A 25,619-nucleotide genomic window follows, 5' to 3' on the forward strand; every position below is an offset into this window, starting at 1 on the left:
ATAAACATTTTATACACACTTTTATGTAGACATAGGTTTTCATTGCTCTGGGGTATATACCTAGGAGTGGAATTGCTGGGTCGTGTGGTAACTTTGTTTCAAAGTGGCTGTGCCATTTTACATTCCCTCCAGCAGTACATGAGGGCTCCAATTGCTCTACATCCTCGTTTTCACTCACCATCATCTGCCTTTTTTATAGCAACATTTGTTTTTATAAATGATACTGATATTTTGTAATATATTTACACATTAAAATTTTGAAATATATTAAGTATTGTTTACTGATATTTTGCTTTATGAATTCTAAACTCTTTAAAATAAACACTGATATTAATACATATTTCACTATTGAAGTTAAAAGCTCAAGCTGTCATTTTTACACTGGTTGTTTCTATAAATAATTGCATTTTCTTATAAAACTTCACATGATACATTATCCTTAAAGCTCAGAATTCAGTAAAACTTTTTCTCTACTTGTAACTTCCTTCTACACAAAAATGAGAGCTGGATAATTCATTCCTTCTTTGTGCTAATTGCTAGAAAGCTTAAAAGCTAGAGCTTTTCTTAGTTGGCAATTCTTACAAAACATTAACTTTTATCTGTTATCTTATGATCATTGTTTTTATACCTCTACATTTAGTAAAAGCTAACACAATCCTTTTTAGAAATAGGGTATAAAAAAGTAAGTAAATATGTAGTAAGTATCCTTGATCTGCACAGAAATTTATTCCCAATTCTATAAATGATTAAAGTAAGGCAATGCAGAGTGACTTACTCAAAGTTAGAAGCTTAGAAGTGGCAAGGCTGGTATTAGAACTTAGATCTTAGAGAATTCCCCATATCAGTTCTTTATGCTACCCCATCCCTCTGTTTAAGACAGGCCTTTTCTTCTTATACCGTTGGTGGGAATGCAAGCTGGCACAGCCACTCTGAAAAACAATATGGAGGTTCCTCAAGACATTAAGAATAGAGCTACCCTATGACCCAACACTTGCAATACTAGGCATTTACCCCAAAGATACATGTAGTGAAAAGAAGGGGCACATGCACCCCAATGTTCATAGCAGCAATGTCCACAATAGCCAAACTGTGGAAGGAGCCTGGATGTCCTTCAACAGATGAATGGATAAAGAAGATGAGGTTCATATATACAATGGAATATTACTCAGCCATCAGAAAGGATGAATACCCACGATTTGCATCAGCATGGATGCACCTGGAGGGGATTATGCTAAGTGAAATAATTCACTTTGTAAATTCAAAATTTTTCTAATTCATGCATCAGATTAATCTACTACTTGTTTTTAAAATAGTGCCCAACTATTCTAAACCAACAGAGAAAGAGAATTATAATATGGTTTCACTCATATGTGGAACACAAGGAATAACATGGAGGACCACAGGGGAAGGGAGGGAAAACTGAATGGGAAGAAATTAGAGAGGGAGACAAACCATGAGAGACTCTGGATTCCAGGAAACAAACTGAGAGTTACAGAAGGGAGGGGGTAACAGGGTAATGGGTATTAAGGAGGGCATGTGTGGTGAAGAGCACTAGGTGTTTTATGCAACTAATGAATCACTGAACACTACATCAAAAACTAATAATGTACTATATGTTGGCTAATTGAACATAATAATAAAAAAATATATTCTCTAAAAGGCAAAAACAAAAAAGACAGGCCTTTTCTGTCATTGGAAACTATCCCAGAGTAGCTCCTGCAGAGCTAATACTTAAACATGACAGAGTCCCAATAATAAGATATTCAACTAATATCCCATCCTAGTGATGGAAATAAATTTAAATGTTCCAAATTCAATCCCCACAATGGCTTGCCCTGTATGACAGAAATAAATTCATTTTTCAGTGATGACTGTGATTATATTATGAATATTTAAGTCATCGGTTTGCTGCTAATGCTAAGAAAGATTGTATAAGACTTAAAAATCTAATATTTGTTTAATAATATGGGCCACAATATCTGATCTCTGTAGTTAGCTTAAGAACAGGGGAGACAGGGGTGCCTGTGTGGCTCAGTTCGTTAAGCGTCTGCCTTTGGCTCAGGTCATGATCCCAGAGACCCGGAATCAAGCACCGGGATCAAGGCCTGCATCAGGCTCCCTGCTCAGCAGGGGGTCTGCTTCTTCCTCTGTTCCTCAGCACCCCCCAAATAAATAAATAAAATCTTTAAAAAAAAAAAAAAACAGGGGAGATATTTCCAAACAGTTAGCATTTGGAATAATTTATAGAAAGTTACTTTATGGTTTTCTGTATTACTTTATAAAGTCACATAAAGGAATTATTTGTCTATATGAAATTTATGAATTCTTTCTCAAAGAAAGAAAGTGAATATCTATAAAAAGTTATTATAGAAATGCATTTAGTATTCATTACTGTCGATACTGAATAGAAGTTAGGTTTTAGTTCCAGATATAAGGTGAGAACACCATTAGCTGAAAACTAAGTTAGCTGTGAGTTATTTCCAGAAATATAAAGTCCAACAATTTTACTTATTAAGTTGGGCAAATAAATCATAGGTATGTTCCAAACCAAGGTAATAGTTACAAAACCACCTAAAGATAAAGAGAAAAATTCAATAAATTGCATAAATGTCTTAAACAAACCCTTCTCCTCTCCTCCAACTCCACATAGAGACTTATGTGAATGCTTGCAATGTTTGGTCTAAAGAATTAGAACATCACTATGAATTAAGAAACATCATAAAATGATTTAAATCACTATGTGCAAAGTGGTAGGACCTTGTAGTTGAATAAATACTGGTTTTCTAGCAAAGTACAAACCTTAGAAGTTGTATCATTTGCCTCCATCATTTTACAGATGTGGGAAAAGGAACCTGCCAAGATCTCCTAAATTCATGGCAGGGTAGGAATTATAACGAAGCCGATTACAGATTGAAGGCTATTTCCATAACACCATGATAGTTCAAATCAAAGTTGAAAATCCATCTTATTTGTAGCTTTGTTTAAACCATAAGTTTAAAAGACCTCTGAACATGATATGGCCTATAATAGCAAAATGTTTTGATGAATTCACATTTTTAGCTGACAGTCAACTAGAAACCAAATATAATAGCAATGTTATTATCAGCACAGATTATGGATAAACTATTAAAAATAAGTGTAATAATGCCAACCTTCAGGCTTTCTAGGATATTTTTAAAATCATAAGCAATGCTATTAGATATTTTAGGATCACTTGAGAAAATTACTTTCATACAAACAAAGGAACAAACTTCTGGAGGAGGAGCTAAGAGAAGTTTGATAGCTCTTTCTTGTCTATTTCATTCCCTGAAAAATGTGTTAAACATTAACTTCACAAGTTGAATATTACAGATGAAAAAAGGGAAGAAATAGAAATCCTCCCAGTTCTAGAATTACGGATTGAGTTTTGGAAGATGGTTTGATCTTGTAATCTTTTTTATTGGTCCTCTCTTGGCATTCATTGTCTTCTGATTAACTGGATTATATCTTCCCCTAAAATAAAAGAAGTGTCAATCATAATTTTTCAGTCAACCTTGTGTACAACAAAAACATATCCTTACAGTACCATCCTAAACAGCCATATATTATACCATATTATCTCATTACAGATAGAGAGGAAACCAACTCAAGGGCAGATAATCCAAAGGCCAGGAAGTAGTCCATGACGTGGCCTGATGTAGAAAGCTCTGACCAAAGAAGAATGAGATGGACCATTCTGATACTGCCTCTGGAAATACGAATTAAAGCTAAGGAAATAGAAGCCATGAAGTAGGGCAGGGAGAATAAAGAAATAAGGATCCATGAGTAAGCCAAAGGTATGTTACCTAAAATTATAATAAAATTGGAACGAGGATATACCAAGGTCTGTGATATTAAAAAGATATAGAGAGTGAAGATGGTAGTTGGTAATGAGAAGAAAAGTGATGTATAGATTGAACTAGTTGAAATAATAACAGCAACATTTTTGAAGCACATAATTTATGTCAGGAACTGTTCTAAATTCTATTTATTAATTGATTCATATCAACCTCACAAAATCCCTATGATGTATGTACTATTATTAGCCCTGTTTAGACAGATGAGAAAAACAAGGTTATATAGATAGTAAGGAGATCTAGAATTTGAATCCAGAAAGGCTGAGTTCAAAGACTATGCCTTTACTTTTCTTTATATCAAACCACTAAAGTGAAGAACTATGAAGTTCTGCTGAGATTTTCAAAGCTTCCTTGAACTCTAGTTTTAATATCTGTGGGACAAATTATATTGGAATTCCTGTTCTTGGATTTCCATGGGACCATCTTTCCTTTATTGATTTACATATCTTTATAAAGCCAACTTCCCCACACTCTTACTTAAGAGTAGAGTCAGCTTCAATTCCCTGCAAGGTGCTTTTCAAAAATATTTTACTCAGGGAGTGATAGCAGGACAAATGACAGAATGACTTTAGAAAAATCTTTCCTCCATAAAAGCTGTGGAAAAATTGGCAAAAATGGTCAGAAGTGACTTTTTCAGAGTTCTGGAAATTAACCAAGGACTTGAAGCAATCTTGGAGAATTTATTAAACACACTACACACCACACCCACCTACCCACACACCCACACACAGCTGAAACTCAGCAAAAACACTGAATTTTGTAACATTTTTACTTGCCCTAGCCCCCTTTCCCCAGCTTTGTGGTATCCCTATGAAAACACTGAAAAACTGACCCTAAAATTCATATGGAAATTAAAGGGACTCCAAAAAGCCAAAACAATCCTGAAAAAGAAGAATTAAGTTGGAGTAATCACACTTACTTATTTCAAAACTTACTGAAAAGCTAGTCATCAAGACAGCATGGTGCTGGCATAAGGATAGACATATAGATCAATGGAGTAGAACTGAGAGTCTAGAAATAAACTCATATGTTTATGGTTGATTTTTTAAAAGGGTGCAAAGACAATCAAATGGGGAAGAATAGTCTTTACAACAAATGGTGCTAGGACAATGGAATAGACATGTGCAAAAGACTGAAACTGTACCCCAGTCTCACACTACACATAAAAATTGACTCAAAAATGAATCAAAAAGGACCTAAAACTATAAAACTCTTAGAAGAAAATATATGTAAAAATCTTTGTGCTCTTGGGTTAGGTAAAAGTTCCTTAAATATGATACCTGAAGCATAAGTAATGAAGAAAAAAAAAATCCTAGGAAGCAAAGGTCAACTGGACTTCATCCAAATCAAAACTTTTGTGCTTCAAAGGACATCACCAAGAAAGAAAAAACAACAACAAAAATGTAAGAAAATACTTGCAAATCATGTATCTGATAAGGTCTAGCAACCTATATAAAGTACTCTTATAACACAAGAACAGGACAACAACCCAATTTAAAAATGGACAAAAGGGGCACATAGGTGGTTCAGTAGGTTAAGTGTCTGCCTTCAGCTCAGGTCATGATCTCAGAGTCCTGGGATTGAGTCCTGCATCCAGCTCCCTGCTCAGTGGGAAGCCTGCTTCTCCCTTGCTCTCTGCCACTCCCACTGCCGGTGTTCTCTCATTCTCTCTCTCTCTCTCTCAAATAAATAAATAAACAAACAAACAAACAAATAAAATCTTTTTAAAAAATGGGCAAAAGACTTGAACAGACATTTCTCCAAAGAAGATATACAAATGGCAAGCAAGTACATAAAAAGATGCTTAACATCATTAGTCCTTGGAGAAGTCAAAACTACAATGAGGTACCACTTCACAAGTACTGGGATGGCTTAAAAAAAAAAAAAGGACAATAACAAATGTTGATAAAGATTTGGAAAAATTGGAACCCTCATACATTGCTAGTGGGAATATAAAATGATGCAGTAGCCCTGGAAAATGTTTGGCAGTTCTTCAAAAAGATAAAACAGTTATAAATTGACTCAGCAATTCCATTTGAAGGCATATACATATACATACACATATATATATACATATACATATACATATACATATACATAGCCAAAACATGGAAAGAGCCCAAATATTCATCAACTGATGAATGGATAAAGAAGTTGTGGTATGTGTGTATACACACACACACACACACATGAATTTTACTCAGCCATCAAAAAGAATAAAATCTTGATATTTGCAATGACACGGATGAAACTAGAGAGTATTATGCTAAGCAAAATAAGTCAGAGAAAGACAAACACCATATGATTTCACTCATGTGGAATTTAAGAAACGAAACAGATGAACATAGGGGAAGGGAAGGAAAAATAAAATAAAGACAGAGAGGGAGGCAAACCATAAGAGACTCTTAACTATAGGGAACAAAATGAAGGTCGATGGAGGGGAGGTGTGCAGGGGATGGGGCAATTGGGTGATGGGCATTAAGGAGGGCACTTGATGTAATGAGCGCTGGATATTATATGCAACTGATAAATCACTAAATTCTATCCCTGAAACTAACACTACATTATATGTGAACTAACTTGAATTTAAATAAAATCTTGAAAGAAAAAAAGGGTAAATTTTGGGGCATGTCAATTATATCTCAATATAAATATTTTTAAATGTTGTACTTTGGGAATAAATCATTTCCTGGGCAAAGAGCTTCCTTAATTAAATAACAATGCTTCAGAATAATTTCGTCTTCTGGTGTAATATGGAATTAACCACAAGCATTTAATTATATCATATTCAATTAATAGTTCATTCTAGATATTTATTGTTTACTATACTAAATGCTTTTATATTATGCTAAGGATATTTTAAATGGCTTCCTTAATACCAACCATTTCTATAAGATCTAATTGACATGATGACACTAATCATCAAGCTGAGGTACATAACTCTAAAGATATGTTTAATTTCCTAGACCTCGTTTAGAACAGTGTTTTCAAACTACAGAATGCAACTCAATAGTGGACTGATTCAGTGAATTATAACAGCAATATAAAAAATAGAATGAAATAGAAAGTATCAGCATGGTTCACACATAATAAGCCTAAGTACTCTTTCATAATCTTTTTCAGTTATATATAAATATATATATGGGTAAACTGGGTCACAATATGACATCAGTCATGGTCAACAAAATTTGGAAACCATTTTCCATTCCTGAGTATTGTAGTTTTTACAGACACGATGGTAGCTAAAACCCTTGCAAGATTATGCTAGCTTAACAGTGTTGTAGCTTTGTCACTTGCAGTTTCAAATTATTGTCATATGTCTTATTCTCTTCCCACAAATAAATTCTTTGTTACTTTATTAATTCTTTATATTCAACAAAATACTATACATTGTAGAAGAATCATAATAGCTGATATTTATTGAACTAGGATTTTTCAATAATCTGTAATGTCATACTAACCACTTAATTTGGATTTTGTCATCCCCATTTTATAGGTGAATGAACAATCTGAAGGAGGTTACTTACATCAAGCCACGTTAAATTGTAAGTGACAAGAGGCAAAAATTGATCCATCCACCTGCTTCAAACCCAGTGCGAATTTCATTTACCACCTTACTTTTACCACACTCACTATTTTTTTTTTAAAGATTTTATTTATTTATTCGACAGAGATAGAGACAGCCAGCGAGAGAGGGAACACAAGCAGGGGGAGTGGGAGAGGAAGAAGCAGGCTCCCAGCAGAGGAGCCTGATGTGGGGCTCGATCCCGTAATGCCGAGATCACGCCCTGAGCCGAAGGCAGACGCTTAACGACTGCGCCACCCACTCACTAGTTTTAAAACTATCATACTGCATTAGCTACACAAATATTTACACTGTTATTTTACTTGAGGTATTCTATAGTCATTCTAGTAGATGAACTTTTTCTTATTTTCCTCTGTTATTGAATTTTTATTTTTTAGTTTTTTAATTTTTAATTTTTCTTTCTTTTTTTTTAATTTTTAAGTCATCTCTACACCCTGTGTGGGGCTTAAACCCATAACCTCGAGGTCAAGAGTAGCATGTTCTACTGATGAGCCAGCCAGGCACCTCTTGATTTTTGTTCTTTTTTTTTTTAAGATTTTATTTATTTATCTGAGGGAGAGAGTGTGCACGAGTGGGGGAAGGAGCAGAGAGAGAGGGACAACCAGACTCCACTCTGAGCACAGAGCCTAACGTGAGGCTCAAGCTCACAAGACTGAGATCATGACCTGAGCCGAATTCAAGAGTCGAACACTCAACCAACTGAGCCACCCAAGTGCCCCTATTTTTCTCCTTTAATATGATGTAGTTAAAAATGATTATAGAGTACACATATTCTTTTTTCTATTGGCTGCCCCAATCTTACCCTATAAAAACAAATGGAAACACTAAAGCAATTAGACACAAGTATCCCATTAATAATTACCTTGACTTCCTGTATAAATCTAGTCCCAAATGAAGTTATCAAGGTTTAGATTTTTTCTATGCTTATTTAAAATCTTTATTGTTCTTTCCTTAGTAGAAGCAACAGAATCCTGTAAAAAGAGCGCCACATCTTGAACACCCTTTATGAGCTGGGTGCTTTATAAGTTGTGTTAAAAGTACACATATTCTTATAGAAAATACCAGAAAATATAAATATAAGTTATCCATGATCCCAATATACTATTTCATATTATAATTTTTATTTATTACTCTAGGTAAACATTTTCCTGTGTCAATTATATATTTTCCTAGGATGTATTTTTTTTGTAACTTTATAATATCATTATAGTTAATTGAATTATTCCCTTAATGTTGGATATTTTGGTTGTATTTTCCCTCCTCTAGCTGCTTTTCTTATCAAAAGGTGGTTCCCTAAATAATCTGTCTCTTAATGAGTCCCAGAATCAATTTCCCTCAGGTCCTGTGATTCCAGGGCACTAAGGATTGCCTTATTTTCTTCTCTAGAGCTTTTAATCACTCTAGAACACTACTAAGGAGAAAAAAAAATAGGATGTTCACACTAAAGAAAAAAAAATTTACGGTTTTCTACCTTTAGGAACCACTGATTGTGGTATCAGCTTTCGAAGTCTTTGCTTGCAGGAATATGATTTTTTATAGTTAATATGTGCCATAAGTCATAGCCATAAGGTTACCTATTAACTTGGCAACTTCTAAACCTCATCCTAAAGACATGATTTCTCCTATTTAAAGACGATATCTCTTATTTATCCTTTTAAGATTTTATTTTTAAGTAATCCGTACACCCAATATGGGGCTTGAACTTACAACCCTGAGATCAAGATTTGCAGTCTCCACTGACTGATCCAGCCAGGTGCCCCATATCCTTTTTTCAAATAAGTATATACAAGGATCTCTAGAATACATCTTTCAATAGCAGTATAGATATCTCGTTTATTTTGTGACTATGGTTTCACAAAATAGGAATATATGTAATAGCTAATATTCAGTATTCCTCTTTGAAAGATTTTTTTTATAGTATATCACAGTCAAATGGATATTTTCTTTATTTCTTTTTCTTTTTCTTTTTTTTTTTTTAAGAGAAGGAGAAAGAGTGTGCCCACGAGCGGGGTGGGGGGAGGGGTGAGGGAGAGGGAGAGAGAAAATTTTAAGCAGGCTCCAGGCCCAGTGCATAGCCCGATGCGGGGCTTAATCTCATGAACCTGAGATCATGACTTGAGCTAAAATGAAGAGTCGGACATTCAACCGAATGAGCCATCCAGGTATCCCACGTGGGTATTTTCTAATGTTCTCATTTATTCCAAACATTAGGAAAACTCCGTAAGTCAGTATTTACCATTAGCATATGTAAGAGTATCAACTAAAGCAAACATTAAAAGCCACTAAAACTTGATTTTTAAAACATTGCTTTAAGTATAACATATATAGGAGAGTACACAAAATAGAGATGTAAGCTCCATGAATTATAATAAAGCAAATACTCAGGTAACCACCACCCAGGTCAACAAACAGAACGTTGCCATCACACTGGAAGACCTTGTGCTCCTCCCACTTATCATTCCCCTTCTCCTTCCCATTGGTAACCACTGTCCTGTCTTCTGACACAGTTTAGTTGTGCCTGTCTTTGAACATCATATAAATAGAATCATATTATTGTATTTTCTGGCCTCTTTTCCCCAAAACTGTGATAATTTTCCATGATGTCGTGTGAGCTGTAGTTCATTTTTATTGTTGTTATTATTCATATATATATGTGTGTGTGTATAATATATTCACGTTACTGTTCATAAATATACAAATGTTTTTATATAAGAATAACATATATGTACGAATATGTATCTCTCAAAAAATTTTATCTGATCTACTACTGATAGATATTTGAGTTCAGTTTATGGCTGTTATGAATAAAGCTGTTATGAACATTCTTGCACAGGTTTTATGGTGTAAATATATGCACCATTCTGTTAGGTATATAACTAAGACTGCAATTGTTGGGTTATAGAGTAGCTGTATGATCAGCTAAATGTAGAAAGTAATACTAAACACTATTCCAAAGTGGTTGCATAAATTTTTACTTATATCTTTGACAACACTTGGAATCATCAATCTTTAAAATTTGTGGTGGTCTCTCATAACTTTAATTTGCATTCCACTGAATAAGTAATGGTGTTGAGTCCATTGGCCATTTGGATATCCTCCTCTGTGAGGTACTTAAAACTAAAACTTGGTTTAAAGACTAAAACTTTAATCAAAAAGCATACTAAATTCTGGAGTTGAGGCAATAACTCAGAACAACAATACTTTAAAGTAGTACCAATTATATATACCTAATTTGGAAGGTTATAGGTATATAGAAATGTTTCTATTATTTGAGTTATTTGGTTTATTAGTATTTCCAGAAAGTCAAGTTGGTTTTTTTTTTCCCATTTGTATGAACATTTATTCACTCATGCATTCATTAAAAAATTAGTAAACACCTATTTATTTATGCCAGGCACTGTATTCAACATTAGGCTTTACCAAAGATGGAAGTGACGTATCTGAGATCAAGCATGTGCAGTGCCAGAGGGCACAGACCAGCTTACTGCGCAGGGATCCTAGACCATGTCATCCACCTCTGATGCACTAGCACTGCCGGCTCAGTTCAGACCTATGGTATGGGGGGCTCCAAAGAGAAACCAATCATCAGGATGATATAGCAGGGGACAAGGAGGAATGGGTTTGGCATCCAGGTCGTCTACTTGAGTGTCTTTTAGTACCACCTTGCCCAATTTGACAGTTAAGTGGATGAGAACCATTTATACATGGCCTGGAAAGGATGTGACAACCAGGATTCTGATTCTCAGGGTAGGTCACCCCATCAGAGGAAGAGAAGGCCCACACTTCACTGATGAATCAGCTTGATACGTGAGACTGCAGCTGCACCATAGCCCTATTCTCTCTGCCCAAATATATTTCCTTCCCCTCGAGGTACTCATTCTAAGAATGCTCACGAGTAAACTTCCTACATGCTGATTTCCATTTCAGAGTCTACTCCCTGAGAGATCCAACCAACAATAGTATCAGTGGAAAACTAAACTGCCCTAATAGACCTGTAGTCTAGTGATATAGATGTGTATGTGTGTTAATACATGAGTAGAATGAGTTTTATTTGTATATTCAAAATATTTGTCCATTATTTAAGCAAATTTGAATAAAAGAGGTATTATCTTTCTAAAAGATAATGGAAGACAAATGTAAAAATAAAAAAGAAATATGAGTTGGAAGATAAATGGTAAAAACAAGAAAGAAATATGTAGGGTGATTGTGCAGAAAGAGTTACTGTAGCAGGCCTGAAATTGCTCTCCTTAGAAAGGCCTTCTTGCAAGGTTGGTCATTGGCTGGTGTCTGGGAACTTAGTGGTAAAAAGTTCCCTACAATGATACAAAACTTCCCTTAAAAGAAAAGGAATGGCTTACAGTACTTGAACTGTACAAACAATATGGTTACTATGAACATGTTTTCCTTCTGGAAGTTTGGAATTTGGTATGTGCTAAGCAGAGGGTACCTACACAACTAGCCCCCAGTAAAAAAAGTGGGCACTAAGTATCTAATGAATTTCTCTGGAAGATAAAATTTCATGTGCTGTCACATATGTTCCACGACTTCCTGCTGGAGGAATGAAGTGTGTCTATGTGACTACACTAGAGACTTTTAGAAGCTTGTGCCTAGTTTCCTCCAAACTTCATCCTATACACCTTTTTCCTTTGATGAATTTTCTTTGTATCCTTTGGCTGCAATACATTCTAGCTGTATGCACAAATATATGCTGAGTCTTGTGATTCGTTCTAGCAAATCACTGAACAGGGGACTGGTCTTGGGGGCCCCCAGCACAGAGGTATAATAGTTTTCAGAGGGAAATTGTTTTCTATAATTTAATGTTTTAACTATATTATATTTCTATTGATATAAATGTACAGGATAATAAGTTATAATTTAAAATAGTCATACTCAAGGAAGAATATACTTCTTTCCATCTAACAACATACTGGACAAAATGTTGCTATCCCTTGAATCTCCACCAAAAACACTTGCTGTACTGCATATATCTTGAATGTCTGTATTTGAAAAGAATTCTGATTTATAGTTAATTTATACCCTGGTTTACTTTTTTGATATTGTTAAGTTATATCTGAATATATTCCCCTACATAGAAAAGGCTATATAAGACAAGGATTGCCTGACTAATTATTCTGTACTTAGTACAGAAAAGGAAAAATTATGTGTAGATATAACTTTCTAAACCCATAAAACATTCTTCTGTTCTTCATTCATCCTAAATTGTTTTTGTTTCCATTGGAAAACACAGTTTAAACTGCACTATCTTCTACACTAATTTCAGTGTCTATATTTCATCAGTAAAAAAGTTAAGGCTGGTAATTTAATTGTATTTATATAATACTGTATATAATACTGTTAACGGTGTAGATTTAGGCTCTTCATGGGTAGGGTATTGTTTTAGCTTAGAAAATAAGAACTTATCATGTTGGAAAGCCAGAACATATTCTTGGGATCTACAAAAATGTATATAAATAGTGAGCAGAGAGCACAAACTTCTTTAAGTTCTTCTACCATCTGTTTGTTATTTTATACCGTTGCTATAAAATCTAGAAGTTCAACTTCCAAAATATAATGGACACCTGTTTTGTCAGTACCATTCAAATTCAAATATAATTAATTAGAAAAGAAAGATGTAGCTAGACTTACATTTTCACTAGATTCTCTTTCATTCTAGGCAGTTGATCCATCTGTTGCCTTTTAGAAACTTGGTATGAGTCAGAGACCTGAAATATAAACATTTGAGCATTTGTCCTCTTATTTCATGACTGGTTTTGGAGATAAGAGGAACAGTCCATTCTCAATTAACTCTTTTATAACCAGGCCCTTAAGTGGTATGTATAAGAGAAGCTAAAGAATAATGGGAAATTCTGGCCTTCTTCAGTATTAAAACATTCCTAAAGATTACGGAAACTCCTTTATCTCAACCCCACATTCCATGTGAGTTTTAAAATAAATATAGAGGAAACTGAAAATCATATCATTTTTGTGGTATAAAGATCATTAAAAGTTTTTGTAATGGACACTGAACATAAATAATACATACACTCTGCCATTAAGAAAGATATGACAATAGAAGCTGTATGTATATTGAAATGGAAAACAAGATCATATTTTCATTTTTGTCTGTTTTGAGGTATTTCTGTGATACAAAAGTGGAGACTTCCATTAGGTGGTATAAATAAAATTTCCAGTACAGGAACAGTTGAGGCTGGGGACCTTAGAGATGGCAACTGAAGACATGAGTAAATGAGATCATTCAGTAGGAACACACAGGGAAGTAAGAGAGTTGATGATTTAAACTTGAAAATGCAACTTTTAAGGGGTAGGAGAATTACTAGAGGCCATCCTTTAGGTTTAGGAAAACCCAGGAAAAAATACAGTCATGGAAGTCAAGAGGTGGGTGATATTCAAAAAGTGAGCGTGGTTAGCAATATGAAATGTCTCAGAGATGTCTACACTACCAGGAGGCTTGAAAAGGAGTCATTATGTTTGGCTATTAAAAAGTAAACTGTGCCAGAGCCCAGTACTGGGGGTTAGAAAGGAGTTCAAAGAGGTCGAAGACTAAAAGCAAAACAGTGAGTATATTCACACTTGCATGAAGTTTGACTGAGAAAAGGAAAGCTAAGGTAGTAGTTTTATTAAGATGGGGTAAAATAAAAGTTGGCTTTACTTTGGTGGAAGAGATGAGCATCTTTGTGAAGATGTTGGATCACCTTTGCTAAGTGGGACAATTTTGGGCACATTGAACCAGAAGATGGAATTTACTCATTTATTCACTCAGCAAATGCTATCGAGCATCCACTATGTGCCACCTCCTGTTTAGGACTGGGGCACAAAGATAAGTCATAGTTCTTACAATCTATTGGAGCATAATAAATAGATCGTACAATAGATTGCACAATTCACTGCCTTGGCAGAGGTTTGCACAGGTGCTTTGTAAGCATAAAGCAGATGCTAGTTCAGGCCACAGGGGGCCTGGAAGAGTAGCCAATTAAGAGCTAAGGAATGGACATTCCAGGCAGAAGGAGCAAGAAGGGCCTACAAATATAAGACAGCATGATATATGCAGGGTCCAGATACATCGTTGATCTGGGTGCAGTACAGGGTGTGAGTAGGGACACAGCTGGAAAGTTAGGCACTGCGTGTTGGAAAGGACCTTGTAGACTACACTGAGCTTTGCTGAAATCCTTTGGACAATGCAAAGTCACTGAAGACTTTCAATAGGGAACACATCACTGGGATGCCTGGGTGGCTCAGTCAATTAAGCGTCCAACTCTTGATTTCGGCTCAGGTCATGATCTCAGGGTCCTGGGATCCAGCCCTGATTTGGGCTCCCTCTCTCTCTGTCCCTCCTCCCCAATAAATAAATGAACCTTTAAAAAAATAGGGAACAACAGCATATCTGTATTTCAGAATGATTGCTCAGGCAGCAAAGGAGAAAAAATTGAGTATGGTGGAGGCAAATTTTTAATAGCTATGCTGTTGAGATTATATTTCAAGTCTAGATTTAAATCTGGGGAGCTCTAGGGCTCCTGGGTGGCTCAGCCAGTTAAACATCTGCCTTCGGCTCAGATCATGAGCCTAGAGTCCCAGGATTGAGCCCCCAATCCGAAGCCCCACTCATTAGGGGGTTTGCTTCTCCTTTTGCCCCTCCCCCTGCTCATGCTCTCTCTTTCTCTCTCTCTCCCACTCTCTCTCAAATAAACAAATAAAATCTTTTAAAAAGAAAATAAAAATAAATCTGGGGAGCTCTATTTTCAAATGAACAATAATAAAATAGAGATGTCCAAAAAGACAACAGAAACAGCTGGATAGTCTGGAACCTATGTCATAAGGAATTGCTAGTGTAACTTTTATGGTAATTTAATATTTTATCTTAGGGAAAAAACTATGGAAACACTTAAGAGTTGTTTTCATATCTTTAAGAAGCTGTCACATAGGAGACTTATAGAATTGTTCTGTGTTCTTCAGAGGAGGGAACTAAAACCAATATGTTTTAAGGAAGGAGAATAAGGAGCATCATATGATGCTTTAATAATTCTAATAATTAGAATTAACTGACGATGAGACAGAATAGCCTCAGGTTCGTTTTCTGTAAACCAAAGCATTATATTCAACAGTGTCTCCGATCTACTGCTAAAATTCTGTTTATGGAAACAGACAAGTTCTAATCAGCCTTTCTGCCTGACTTAAGCAATGCAATGAACCTGTGTATTCTTAAAACTCAATGTCTTTACTGTACACATACTGCATAAATTAGAACAATCCTAAGATATGGAAACTCACAGTTTCATTCAAAACAGTGAAGACAGCAGAAGTATAAACAGCAGCCTCAGCAAACAGCTCTAGTTATCTACCTGAGAATCAATTACTTATGTATTCAGCACGGAAAGAACTGAGATCATCCGCTGACCTTTCCAGTCACCCTAATATCCACATGGTCAGAACCATCTTTTACTATAAAGATTAACAATTCATTCTAGAGTGAAAATCCTTATTAACATTTATACTGGGAACAGGATTAACATCTTCCTGGGAAGCTGTTAAAATAGGCTTTGATTGTATGTTCAGTGATCCTGTAAAATCAGAGTAGAACCTATTTCACCTAAGTGAATGTTTCAGATAAACAAAGGTAAAGGAGAGAGGCTTGGGCAAGTAGAAACTCTAATGCCCCTGTCACAGAGAGAGAGAGGCTAGGGAGATCAGGAAAGAAAACAGGAAAATACTGTGCACCACTTACTAGAATATAGAACATATTATGGGCCAGGCATTTTACTCAGCACTTTACATACATTACATCTCTAAACACTCACAAATCCCCTATAAGACAGTACTATTATTTCCTGTTCTACCAAGGAAAGAAATTAGGCCCCAAAAGGTCACACTACAATTAAGTACCAAGCTGGGATTTAAATCCAAATTTAAATGACTCCAAAACCTGTGGTCTTTCCTCAAATCACGTTCTTGTAAAGCAATGAGCATTTATGCTAGAACTCGAAGGAAGCAGAACTGGCCAGGTGGAGTCACAGTCTGAGGAAGGGCATGAGGGTGCTGCACTGCAGGGGTAAGCAGGGATGCCTACTGAGTGTCCAGGACCAGCAAGTGTGAACTGATTGTTTTATGGGTAAGAGACCACAAGGAGCGGTTCTATCTTGTCTCAATTTCCTAACTTAATCTTGGTCATTACTAGAAGTCCAAGCCTCCCTTTACCCACCACTGCCCTTCCATTGCCAAATTGATCTATACATCCCCTTATCAGCTCCAAGCCCCAATCCTAACTCCCTTCCTCTCAATCCTTTCATTGATCCTCTGGAAATACCAGATCAGTGATTAGCAGACACTCTTTATGGCAAACCCAGCCCTCAAGTTCCTCTACTTCCTTGCCTCACCAAGTTCATGTCCTGAAGACTCGAACCTTCTTTTTGGCTCTTCGTCCCCTTTCACTGTTGAAACTCTTCAGAGCTATATTCTAAACTACCTTTTCTTTTCACCCGGCATACTCTCCCTGATGCATTCCCGTCATTCACATGGCTTCATTTACCATCTATGTGCTAATAATTTCCACATCTCTATCTCCAATTTTTATCTTTTCTACCCTGAGATTCTCTTTGGACACTTTCGTTTAGATAATGTGCATTGAAAACTAAACTCATATCCTGATTTTAAAACATATATCAAAACAAAGCTAACAAGGATTAAATATCTAAATGTAAAATATTTAGCTAAGTACTACAAAAAGATGTGATAAATATTATGAAACATTGAGATGAAGACTTTTAAACTATGACATCAGAAACCATAAATAAAAGATAGCTCTGACAACATCAAAACAAAAACTCAGTAATACTGACATCATCATAAATAAAACTGAAATGCAAATGAAAAATTACGGAAAATATGTGCAACATCATTCATAATTTACTGATCACTTTCCTGTCCTGTCCTGTCAGTTGTATGTACACACTTTCCTATCCTGTATTGTAAGTACACCCTTTCTAGTAATAGTGGTGCCAAAGCTATCTGAGACCTCACTGTGCATAATCATGACATAAAATGCCATAAATTTCATGATAGCAGAGGGGTAACTGCTTATTTGCTTGAATTTAGAAATTATAGATCAAACTAAAAGGATAACTAAGGAAGCAAATATGCAAAATATTCCCTTAATCTGGGAAACTTTTATCTCCTTTTTACCTTTTTATAAAACCTATACATTTTCCTTTTCACCTCCCATATTTAGAAACTTGGTACATTTTCTCCCATAATTCCAACATATGTTTGTCTACCAAACCAAACCAATCAAAAGCCTAGAAAAGTGAAAAATGTAGTTTACAGCAAGAGGAAACTCTTAAAATTTGGAAGTAAGACAACGAAAGTTACCCGAGACATTTCAGCTAGGTATCTACGGCACTCATTGTTGGTCTTGTGGTAAGCCTACAGGAAAAATACAAAAGAATCCAACATCAGAGAGGATTTGCAATACTAGCAAGACTATTACTAAGTCAAGTTTATGTCTCTATGCTGTTTTTTAAAATAGTGTAGGAAATAGTTTTGTAAGCATTTTGTGATAATAGTATAGTAGGTTTGTAGATAAGGTACCAAAAATAATGACAGTTACAAAGAAATGTCTAGAATAGAATATAAACAAACCTTTGATTCTTGTTCCCGTCTCAGTGCACAGTCTTTCACTTGATTTTCAAGGCTCCTTTTCTCTTTTCTAGCTGTTTAAGTAATGTATTTAAGTATTCCTGAAAGTTTAAACAGTAGATTTTTACATGTACTCATGCTCTAAATAACAGTAAGAAATTTCTTCACTGGCAAATGCCTCTACCTCATAACATTCTGTGACTTCAAATTCTATAATATGCACCTTTTAAGTAATAGCAATAATAAAAATTATGATATTTATTGAACCCTAACTATATTCCAAGTCAGTACTTGTGCTCAGTGCTTTCCACAGATTATTCCATTTAATCCTTATAAAAGCCATGAGGATGGCTAATATATTTATTTCCATTTTACTGTTGAGAAAATTGCATCTGATAGATGTTAAGTAACTGGTCCAAAGACGCACAGCTAATAAATGGTAGAGCTGGAATTAGAACCCAGGTAGTTTGGGGTGCCTGGCTGGCTCAGTCAGTGGAACATGAGACTCTTGATCTCGACCCCACGTTGGATGTAGAGATTACTTAAAAATAAAATCTTAAATTAAAAAAAAAGGATTACCCAGGTAATCTGACTCCAAAGGCCACACATGCTAAACAACATTATTATATATTTTTCATATGACTGATACCAGTGTAACAACAGTACAGTAGAAAAACAGACAATAAAGTTGATGACCAGGAGAATTGAGAAAATACTGCAGAGTAGGACAGTTCTGGAAACTAAGACCTCAAGCCAAATACCATTCATCACAAACAGCTGGAGCTGAGTCGAGATTTAGCCAAATGCCAGAGCAATACTGCATTACAGCAATTTGGTTAAAAATTTTAATCTCTAAACCAATAATTATTTGCTGTTACTCCATTTATTTCTCATATTCTTACACATTACCACATTAACATTAAAAAACATCTCCAAGTTGAGTTCTACATAACCCTTGTTGGTCATGATCTAGGTCACTGAAGTTCCTAAAAGGAACATTTAAAGAAAAACAGTAGCAGCTGATTTAAATCTCCACAAAGCGAAACTGCCTGATATTTTAGAGCTCATACCTTCCTCCTGAAAAACAGCTAATTCTAGAAAAACTTATTCTCTCCTCGAGACTTGTTAATACTTATTAGAATATAAAAAAAATATATCAATAGGATAATTAGGTCAGCTGAAGCAAGGCAAGTTCTTGTCTCTAAAAATAACACCAGTGATAATACAAATTCCTTTGTTGTGACAATTCTCTACTATGCATATTTGATTACCATGAAAACATAACTGGGTGATATTTCGCAGGCAGGCCTTATTTCTCTTGGAAAATCATGCACTGGTGTCATAAATGGCTTCCAGTCTCCCCTCCCCCAAATACAAACTTGCTCCAGAAAAAAATCCATGAAAGCCCCACAAATTTAAGAGGTTAAACTGAGTTATCTTATAGGAAATTTGACCCTTATGAAATAAACCGCTGCTCAAGTATGAAGAGTTTTTGAAGAAATAAGTGGTCAAAGGCCCTTTGGGGGAAAGACTGGAGATATGGTCATGATATATACGTGGAATGATATAGGCTAGGAACCCAGCCACCTCTTTGGTCAATGATTTCTAGAACTGAAAATTAGTTCAGATCTGGGAAATGAGCAAATTGTGCTTTCTATTGGGCTGACTGTTCTCAGCCTCCTGTTCCTCCATTGATTTTTTTTATTTTTTATTTTTTTAATAGATGTTGAACAGCACCCTCATTAACTGGCCTGGCAGCTCCTGAGGGGAGAACCCGTTGCCCTATTGGAGAGAGGACTCTGTAGCACCGTCTAAAACAGTGAGTATTCTAGCTCTTACTAGAGGTAGAGGTGGGCGAGAGGGTCCAGCTGGAGTCATGGAGTCAACAGCCTTAGGGGCACCCATCCAGATGTCCTGTCACACTTTTCAGGATCCTTGGTTATTCCTATTAGGGCCCTGCCCTTTGGGTAACACACCTGCATGGACCGAGCATTTAAATGCCTCTGGAACTCTGCAACTCGCTATCAGCTCTACAGCCTTGTTGTTCTACAAGTCTGCCCTTCTACTACTGGTATAAAAGACCTCTACCACCAAGACTCTCTGGTTTTCACTCTTAGATATTGTTAACTATTCTCAGTCTCATTTATCCTTACACAGGGCGTCAATACAACTTAAAAATAAACCTCTTTTCCAAATGCCTACATCATGGATTCTTCTACAATATTCCCCTCCGCAATAACATTTTCCAAGGTCACCATCAGTGAAGTCTTAGTAGTTCAACTGGCACACTGAGCCAGGATCTACTGGTGCCACATCTACAAATCAGGACGGCTTCCTCTGCCTGCCACAAAGGAAGCAAGCCAGGCCCCAACCCCCACCGTACCTCCTGGGGTTTTTTTGCATCACTCCCAGTACCTCTAGTCGTAGACTTAGTCTTCTGAGAAGCAGACACCAAGACGGGATTAAATGTGAAAGGATTCTGTTATCGGAAATGCCTGTCTTGAGAGGAAACAGGGAACGAACAGGAGAAGGCTGGGAAAGTAGTTTGATTATAATACAAGTCTGAGCCTTAGTGAAGGGGAAAGGAAAAGAAAGTCAGGTGGAAGTGGAAACATCCTAGGCTGGCATGCAGCCTAAGGAAAGTTTGGCAAAACCATCAACGAATCCTTAAGCCAAAGTCAATGACAATGGAGTCCCATGTTTCCCAGAAATAGGGTTGCCTTAGTATCCCCACTGTACCCAATATGGGCATGGAGCGGCCCATGGGAGGTGTGGTCTTGGTGCAAAAGTAGTGAAATATTTTGAAGCCTAATAAGTCCTCAGTCAATTAACTTCCCTATCCTGGGAAGTCTGTGAGGTGCCTTCTCTGGGCAGTCACACTAACAGTCTTTTCTTAAGGGCATTTCAGTTTTTCAACGGAAGAACTGTCCAATCTCCTCCCTTGTGAAGTTTCATCTTAGCCACTGGTTTTCTGGGAGTAGAGCAAGGGAAGAAAGCTGAGAGTTCCATTATTCAGACGACATATTTTTGTTTAATTCCATCATTCTTAGACCTCTATCATATTCTCATCCTCCTCTGTGCCCGAAGGCCCAAAATCCAGAGCTTCTGCAGCTTTATTTTTCCAGAAAATAAACTCCCAACTGAAGGAGAGTATCCTGAGTGGGGTGGGCAGAGGGGTCCCCATAGTCAACTGCTCCATGTCTATATGATCAACTAATTTCCCAGTTTCCACTCCTTCCTCACCTCCACCTTCTTTAATACTTGGTGCTGCCAAGTTCCAAAGCACTAAGCAGGTCTAACGAGTGACTGCTTTGTTTTCACTAATAGTCCTTCTCCTTGTCAAGCGCTTTGTTGTTGCTTCCTCAACCCTGTCAAGTGAATGACTATTCCTCCAGCTAAGGTTCTTCCAAAATTTGTTTAAATCTCTCACCTCCTGAGATGTCCTTCTATACTCTTCTTATCTATTCACTTCAATTACAAACTATCATTTCTCCGCTAATAAATATCACAACCAAATCTAAATCTGTGTGCCTATTCTTAACATTTGCTTGACACCTCAAGCTCAATTTTACCAAAACCACTTTCTACAACTTTACACAACTTAAATCCCAATAAACTCAATGCTTTAATGGTACCAAGCATAGATTTCTAATTTTGCATCGGATATCTGGATTTGGTTAAGTGGGAGTTTTTTAAGGAATTTTGTACATGGGAAGAAAGAGTATGGGTTTGTGAGACAGAGTCATGTAAGAGTGAATATGTCAAACAATGAACTGTAGTAGTCTTTTAAAAAATTATGCTAACAGAGCTCAGGCCTGAAAGCCTACTACATACACTATCTCCCTTCTTAATTTTATAACCAAAAAAATCTTGACTAAGATGGGAACAATTATAGTTAAGCACATTTTTTAAAACACCATCCTACTTCACTAATAGTTCTTCAATAATTTTGTACTCAAACACTATGAATTATAAAATAGACTATATGTGAGTTGTCAGCTACCTGTCCTGATACTTTTATTAGGAATTCCTAAATTAAGAAGTGTTAAGTGTTTTTAAAATGGCAACATACTAAAGCTGGGAAAATTTGAGTATCAAATTAAATAATGCTAAAAATTATATAAAAGTATATAACATAAAATTATATTATAAAAATCCATGAGTTTATCCTGATATAAATTTTCAAATAATAATAAATATAGAGAAGAGAAAGATTTTCTCTATACTAGAACAATGACTAATAAATAGTGAAAGTCATGGGCTATGATAGTAATTATCAACCAAGAAACATCAACAGATGATAAAATAGTAAGTCAATATGAAATGGGATATTTACGTATTCTCAAAATACTTCCTCATAAAATGTTTTTTAACTACAAAGGGGAAAAGAATAACTTTGCAATGGAGATGCCTGACAGATGTCTTTTTAATTAAGTGATCAAAGTTAACGTTAACAATTATGAGACAAATTGAAATAACTTCTCACTTGATTGGATGAGAACACAATTTGATTTATGTGGCATTCTTACCAAAAATGTATAATTGTAATCTAACCATGAGGAGTCATCAGAAAAACACATATACTAGAACATTCTACAAAATGTTTAGCAAGTAATCTTCAAAAATGTTGAGGTTGAAAGTCAAAGAAAAACTGAGAAACTTTTTTTCCCCAGCTTTATTGAGGTCTAACTGGCAATTAAAATTGTAAGGCATTAAAAATGTACGACAAAATGATTTGAGATAGATAGATAGAAGGATGGATAGATAGATAGATAGATAGATAGATAGATAGATAGATAGATAGATATGGTGAAAGGGTATGGTGAAAGGATTTTCCCCATCAATGAAGAACTATTTTGATTTAGGACACTAAAAGCACATGACAACTAAATGCAATATAATGATCCTGAATAGGGTCTTTTTGTATAAAGAACACTATTGGGACAACTGATGAAGCTGTATGAGCAGTGAAGAATCAGTGCTAATTTCTTGATTTTGATGGCTACACTATGATTGTGTAGGAGAAAGTCCTTGTGTATCGTAAAGTAGTCAGAAGTGATAGCAACTTACTCTAAAATGGTTCTTGAAAGCAGAAGTTTCTTGCACTATTCTTGCATTTTTTCTGTAAGTTTGAAGTTATTTCTAAATAAATAAAATTATAAATCCACCCAACAAAAACAATGGCAACATACAAATTTCATAAACTTGTAGAGAGTGAAAAATGTGTTACGCAGAAACTTCGTATCAGATGTGGACCTCTTGCCTTGTCCTGATTTTCTTCATAACCACCTTCACTTTTAACATCTTGATTTATTATCCTTCCAGCCTATACCACACCATCTCCCAGCTTTGTGCTTGTTTGTTTCCCCTAGACTCAGCATAGAGACACAAAGTATTTTATTTTCTCTGGTTAGCCTTTGGATTACTCTCACAAGTAGAATTCCTGGGACCCATCTCACTCTTCCCTGAGCCTGATTCCTAGTTGAATTTTAGATGCACTATACTCCGGTATTATGCCATCACTCAGGAAAGTGGGGTGGTTCGTTGGGGCAATCTCATGGTAATAAGGCAAGCATAAAAATAAATGGTTTCAATTAATGGAATCTATCATATCAACAGACTAAATGAAATTATGTGATCATATCAATAGATGCAGAAAAAGCATCTGACAAAATCCAACACCCACTTATACCAAAAACTCTCAGTAAACTAGGAATAGAGGAGAACTTCCTTAACGTGATAAAGAATATCTTAAACAACAACAAAACTATAGAAACATCATACTTAATGGTTTGAATCTTGAAGCTTTCCCACTGAGATCAGATGGTACAAGGCAAGGATGACCCCTCTCACCACTTATTACAACATTACACTGGAAGTCCTTGCCAATATAATAAGACAAGAAAAGGAAATAAAATGTGTATAGATTGGGAAGGAAGATAAAAAAACTATGTTTGCAGATAACGTGATCATCTATGTAGAATATCCCAAATAATCAATAACAACAAACTCTGGAATTAATAAGTGATTATAACAATGTTGCAGAATGACCAGGTTAATATATGAAAATCAACTGTTTTCCTATATACTGGCAATGAACAAGTAGAATTTGAAATTAAAAAAACACTATACCATTTATATTAGCATCCCCCAAAATGAAATATTTAGATAAAAATCTAACAAGATATGTGTAAGATCTGGATAAGGATAACTACAAAACTATGATGAACAAAATCAAAGAACTAAATAAATGGAAAAGATATTCCATGTTCATGGATAGGAAGACTCAATACTGTCAAGATGTCAGTTTTTCCCAACATAATCTATAGATTCAATGCAATCTCAATCAAAATTCTAAAATGTTATTTTATGGATATTGATAAACTGATTCTAAAGTTTAAAGGAGAAGCAAAAGACTCAAACAGCCAAAATGACATTGAGAAAGAAGAACAAAATTGAAGGACTGATGTTTACCAACTTCATGACTTACCAAAAAGCTACAGTAATCAAGATTGGTATTAACAAAAGGATAGATATATAAATAGAACAGAATAGAAACCCCAGAAATAGACCACCCAGAACAAATAGATCCTTTTTCAACTGATCTTTGACAAAGGAACAAAGGCAATGCCATGGAGCAAAGATAGTTTCTCCAACAAATGGTGCCAGAACAACTGGACATCCACATGCAAAAAAATGAATCTAGACTACGCCCTTCACAAAAATTAACCCAAAGTGGATCACAGACCTAAATGTAAAATGCAAAATGAGGGACGCCTGGGTGGCTCAGTCAGTTAAGCTTTGGCTTTCAGCTCAGGTCATGATCCCAGGGTCCTAGGATCAACCCCAGCATCAGGTTCCCTACCTCTCCTACTTCCTCTGCCCCTGCCCCCACTCGTGCTCTCTCGCTCTCTCTCAAATAAATAAATAAATAAAATCTTTAAAAAAAATAAAATGCAAAATTATATAACTCCTGGAAGATGACATAGGAGAAAACCTAGATAGATGCCCCTGGGTATGGCAATATCTTTTTAGATATAACACCAAAGGCACTATCCATGAAAGAAATAATAAACAAGCTGGTCTTCATTAAAATTAAAAACTTCTGCTCTGTGAAAGACAATGCCAAGAGAATTAGAAGACAAGCCACACACTGGGAGAAAATATTTGCAAAACACACATCTGATAATCAACTGTTACCTAAAATACACAAAGAACTCTTAAAACTCAACAACAAACAACTTGATTTAAAAATAGGCCAAATATCTTAACTAATACCTCATTAAAGAAGATATATGGATGAAAAATAAGCATATGAGAAGATGCTCCACATCATATGTCATCAGGGAAATGCAAATTAAAACAAGGAAATACCACTACTCATCTATCAGAATGGCCAAAATCCACAACACTGAATCCACAATACCGAATGCCAGTGAGGATGTGGAGCAATAGAAACTCTCATATAATGCTGGTGGGAATGCAAAATGGTACAGCTTCTTTAGAAGACA

The 25,619-nt window shown here is 35.7% G+C and overlaps 1 protein-coding gene across 1 annotated transcript in view; it reads right to left on the reverse strand.

Moving 5' to 3' along the window:
• Nucleotides 1–3,259: 3,259 nt before the first annotated feature.
• CCDC169 (coiled-coil domain containing 169) overlaps nucleotides 3,260–25,619 on the reverse strand; it is a 46,403-nt gene continuing 24,043 nt past the window's right edge. The window contains 5 exon segments of the mRNA XM_008692230.2: nucleotides 3,260–3,492; nucleotides 13,108–13,184; nucleotides 17,842–17,895; nucleotides 18,112–18,176; nucleotides 18,179–18,209. Coding sequence (XP_008690452.1) covers nucleotides 3,393–3,492; nucleotides 13,108–13,184; nucleotides 17,842–17,895; nucleotides 18,112–18,176; nucleotides 18,179–18,209 — 327 coding nt within the window. The 3' untranslated portion in view covers nucleotides 3,260–3,392.

The sequence above is a fragment of the Ursus maritimus genome, unplaced genomic scaffold, assembly GCF_017311325.1.
Source record: "Ursus maritimus isolate PB19 unplaced genomic scaffold, ASM1731132v1 scaffold_10, whole genome shotgun sequence".
Lineage (NCBI taxonomy): Eukaryota > Metazoa > Chordata > Mammalia > Carnivora > Ursidae > Ursus > Ursus maritimus.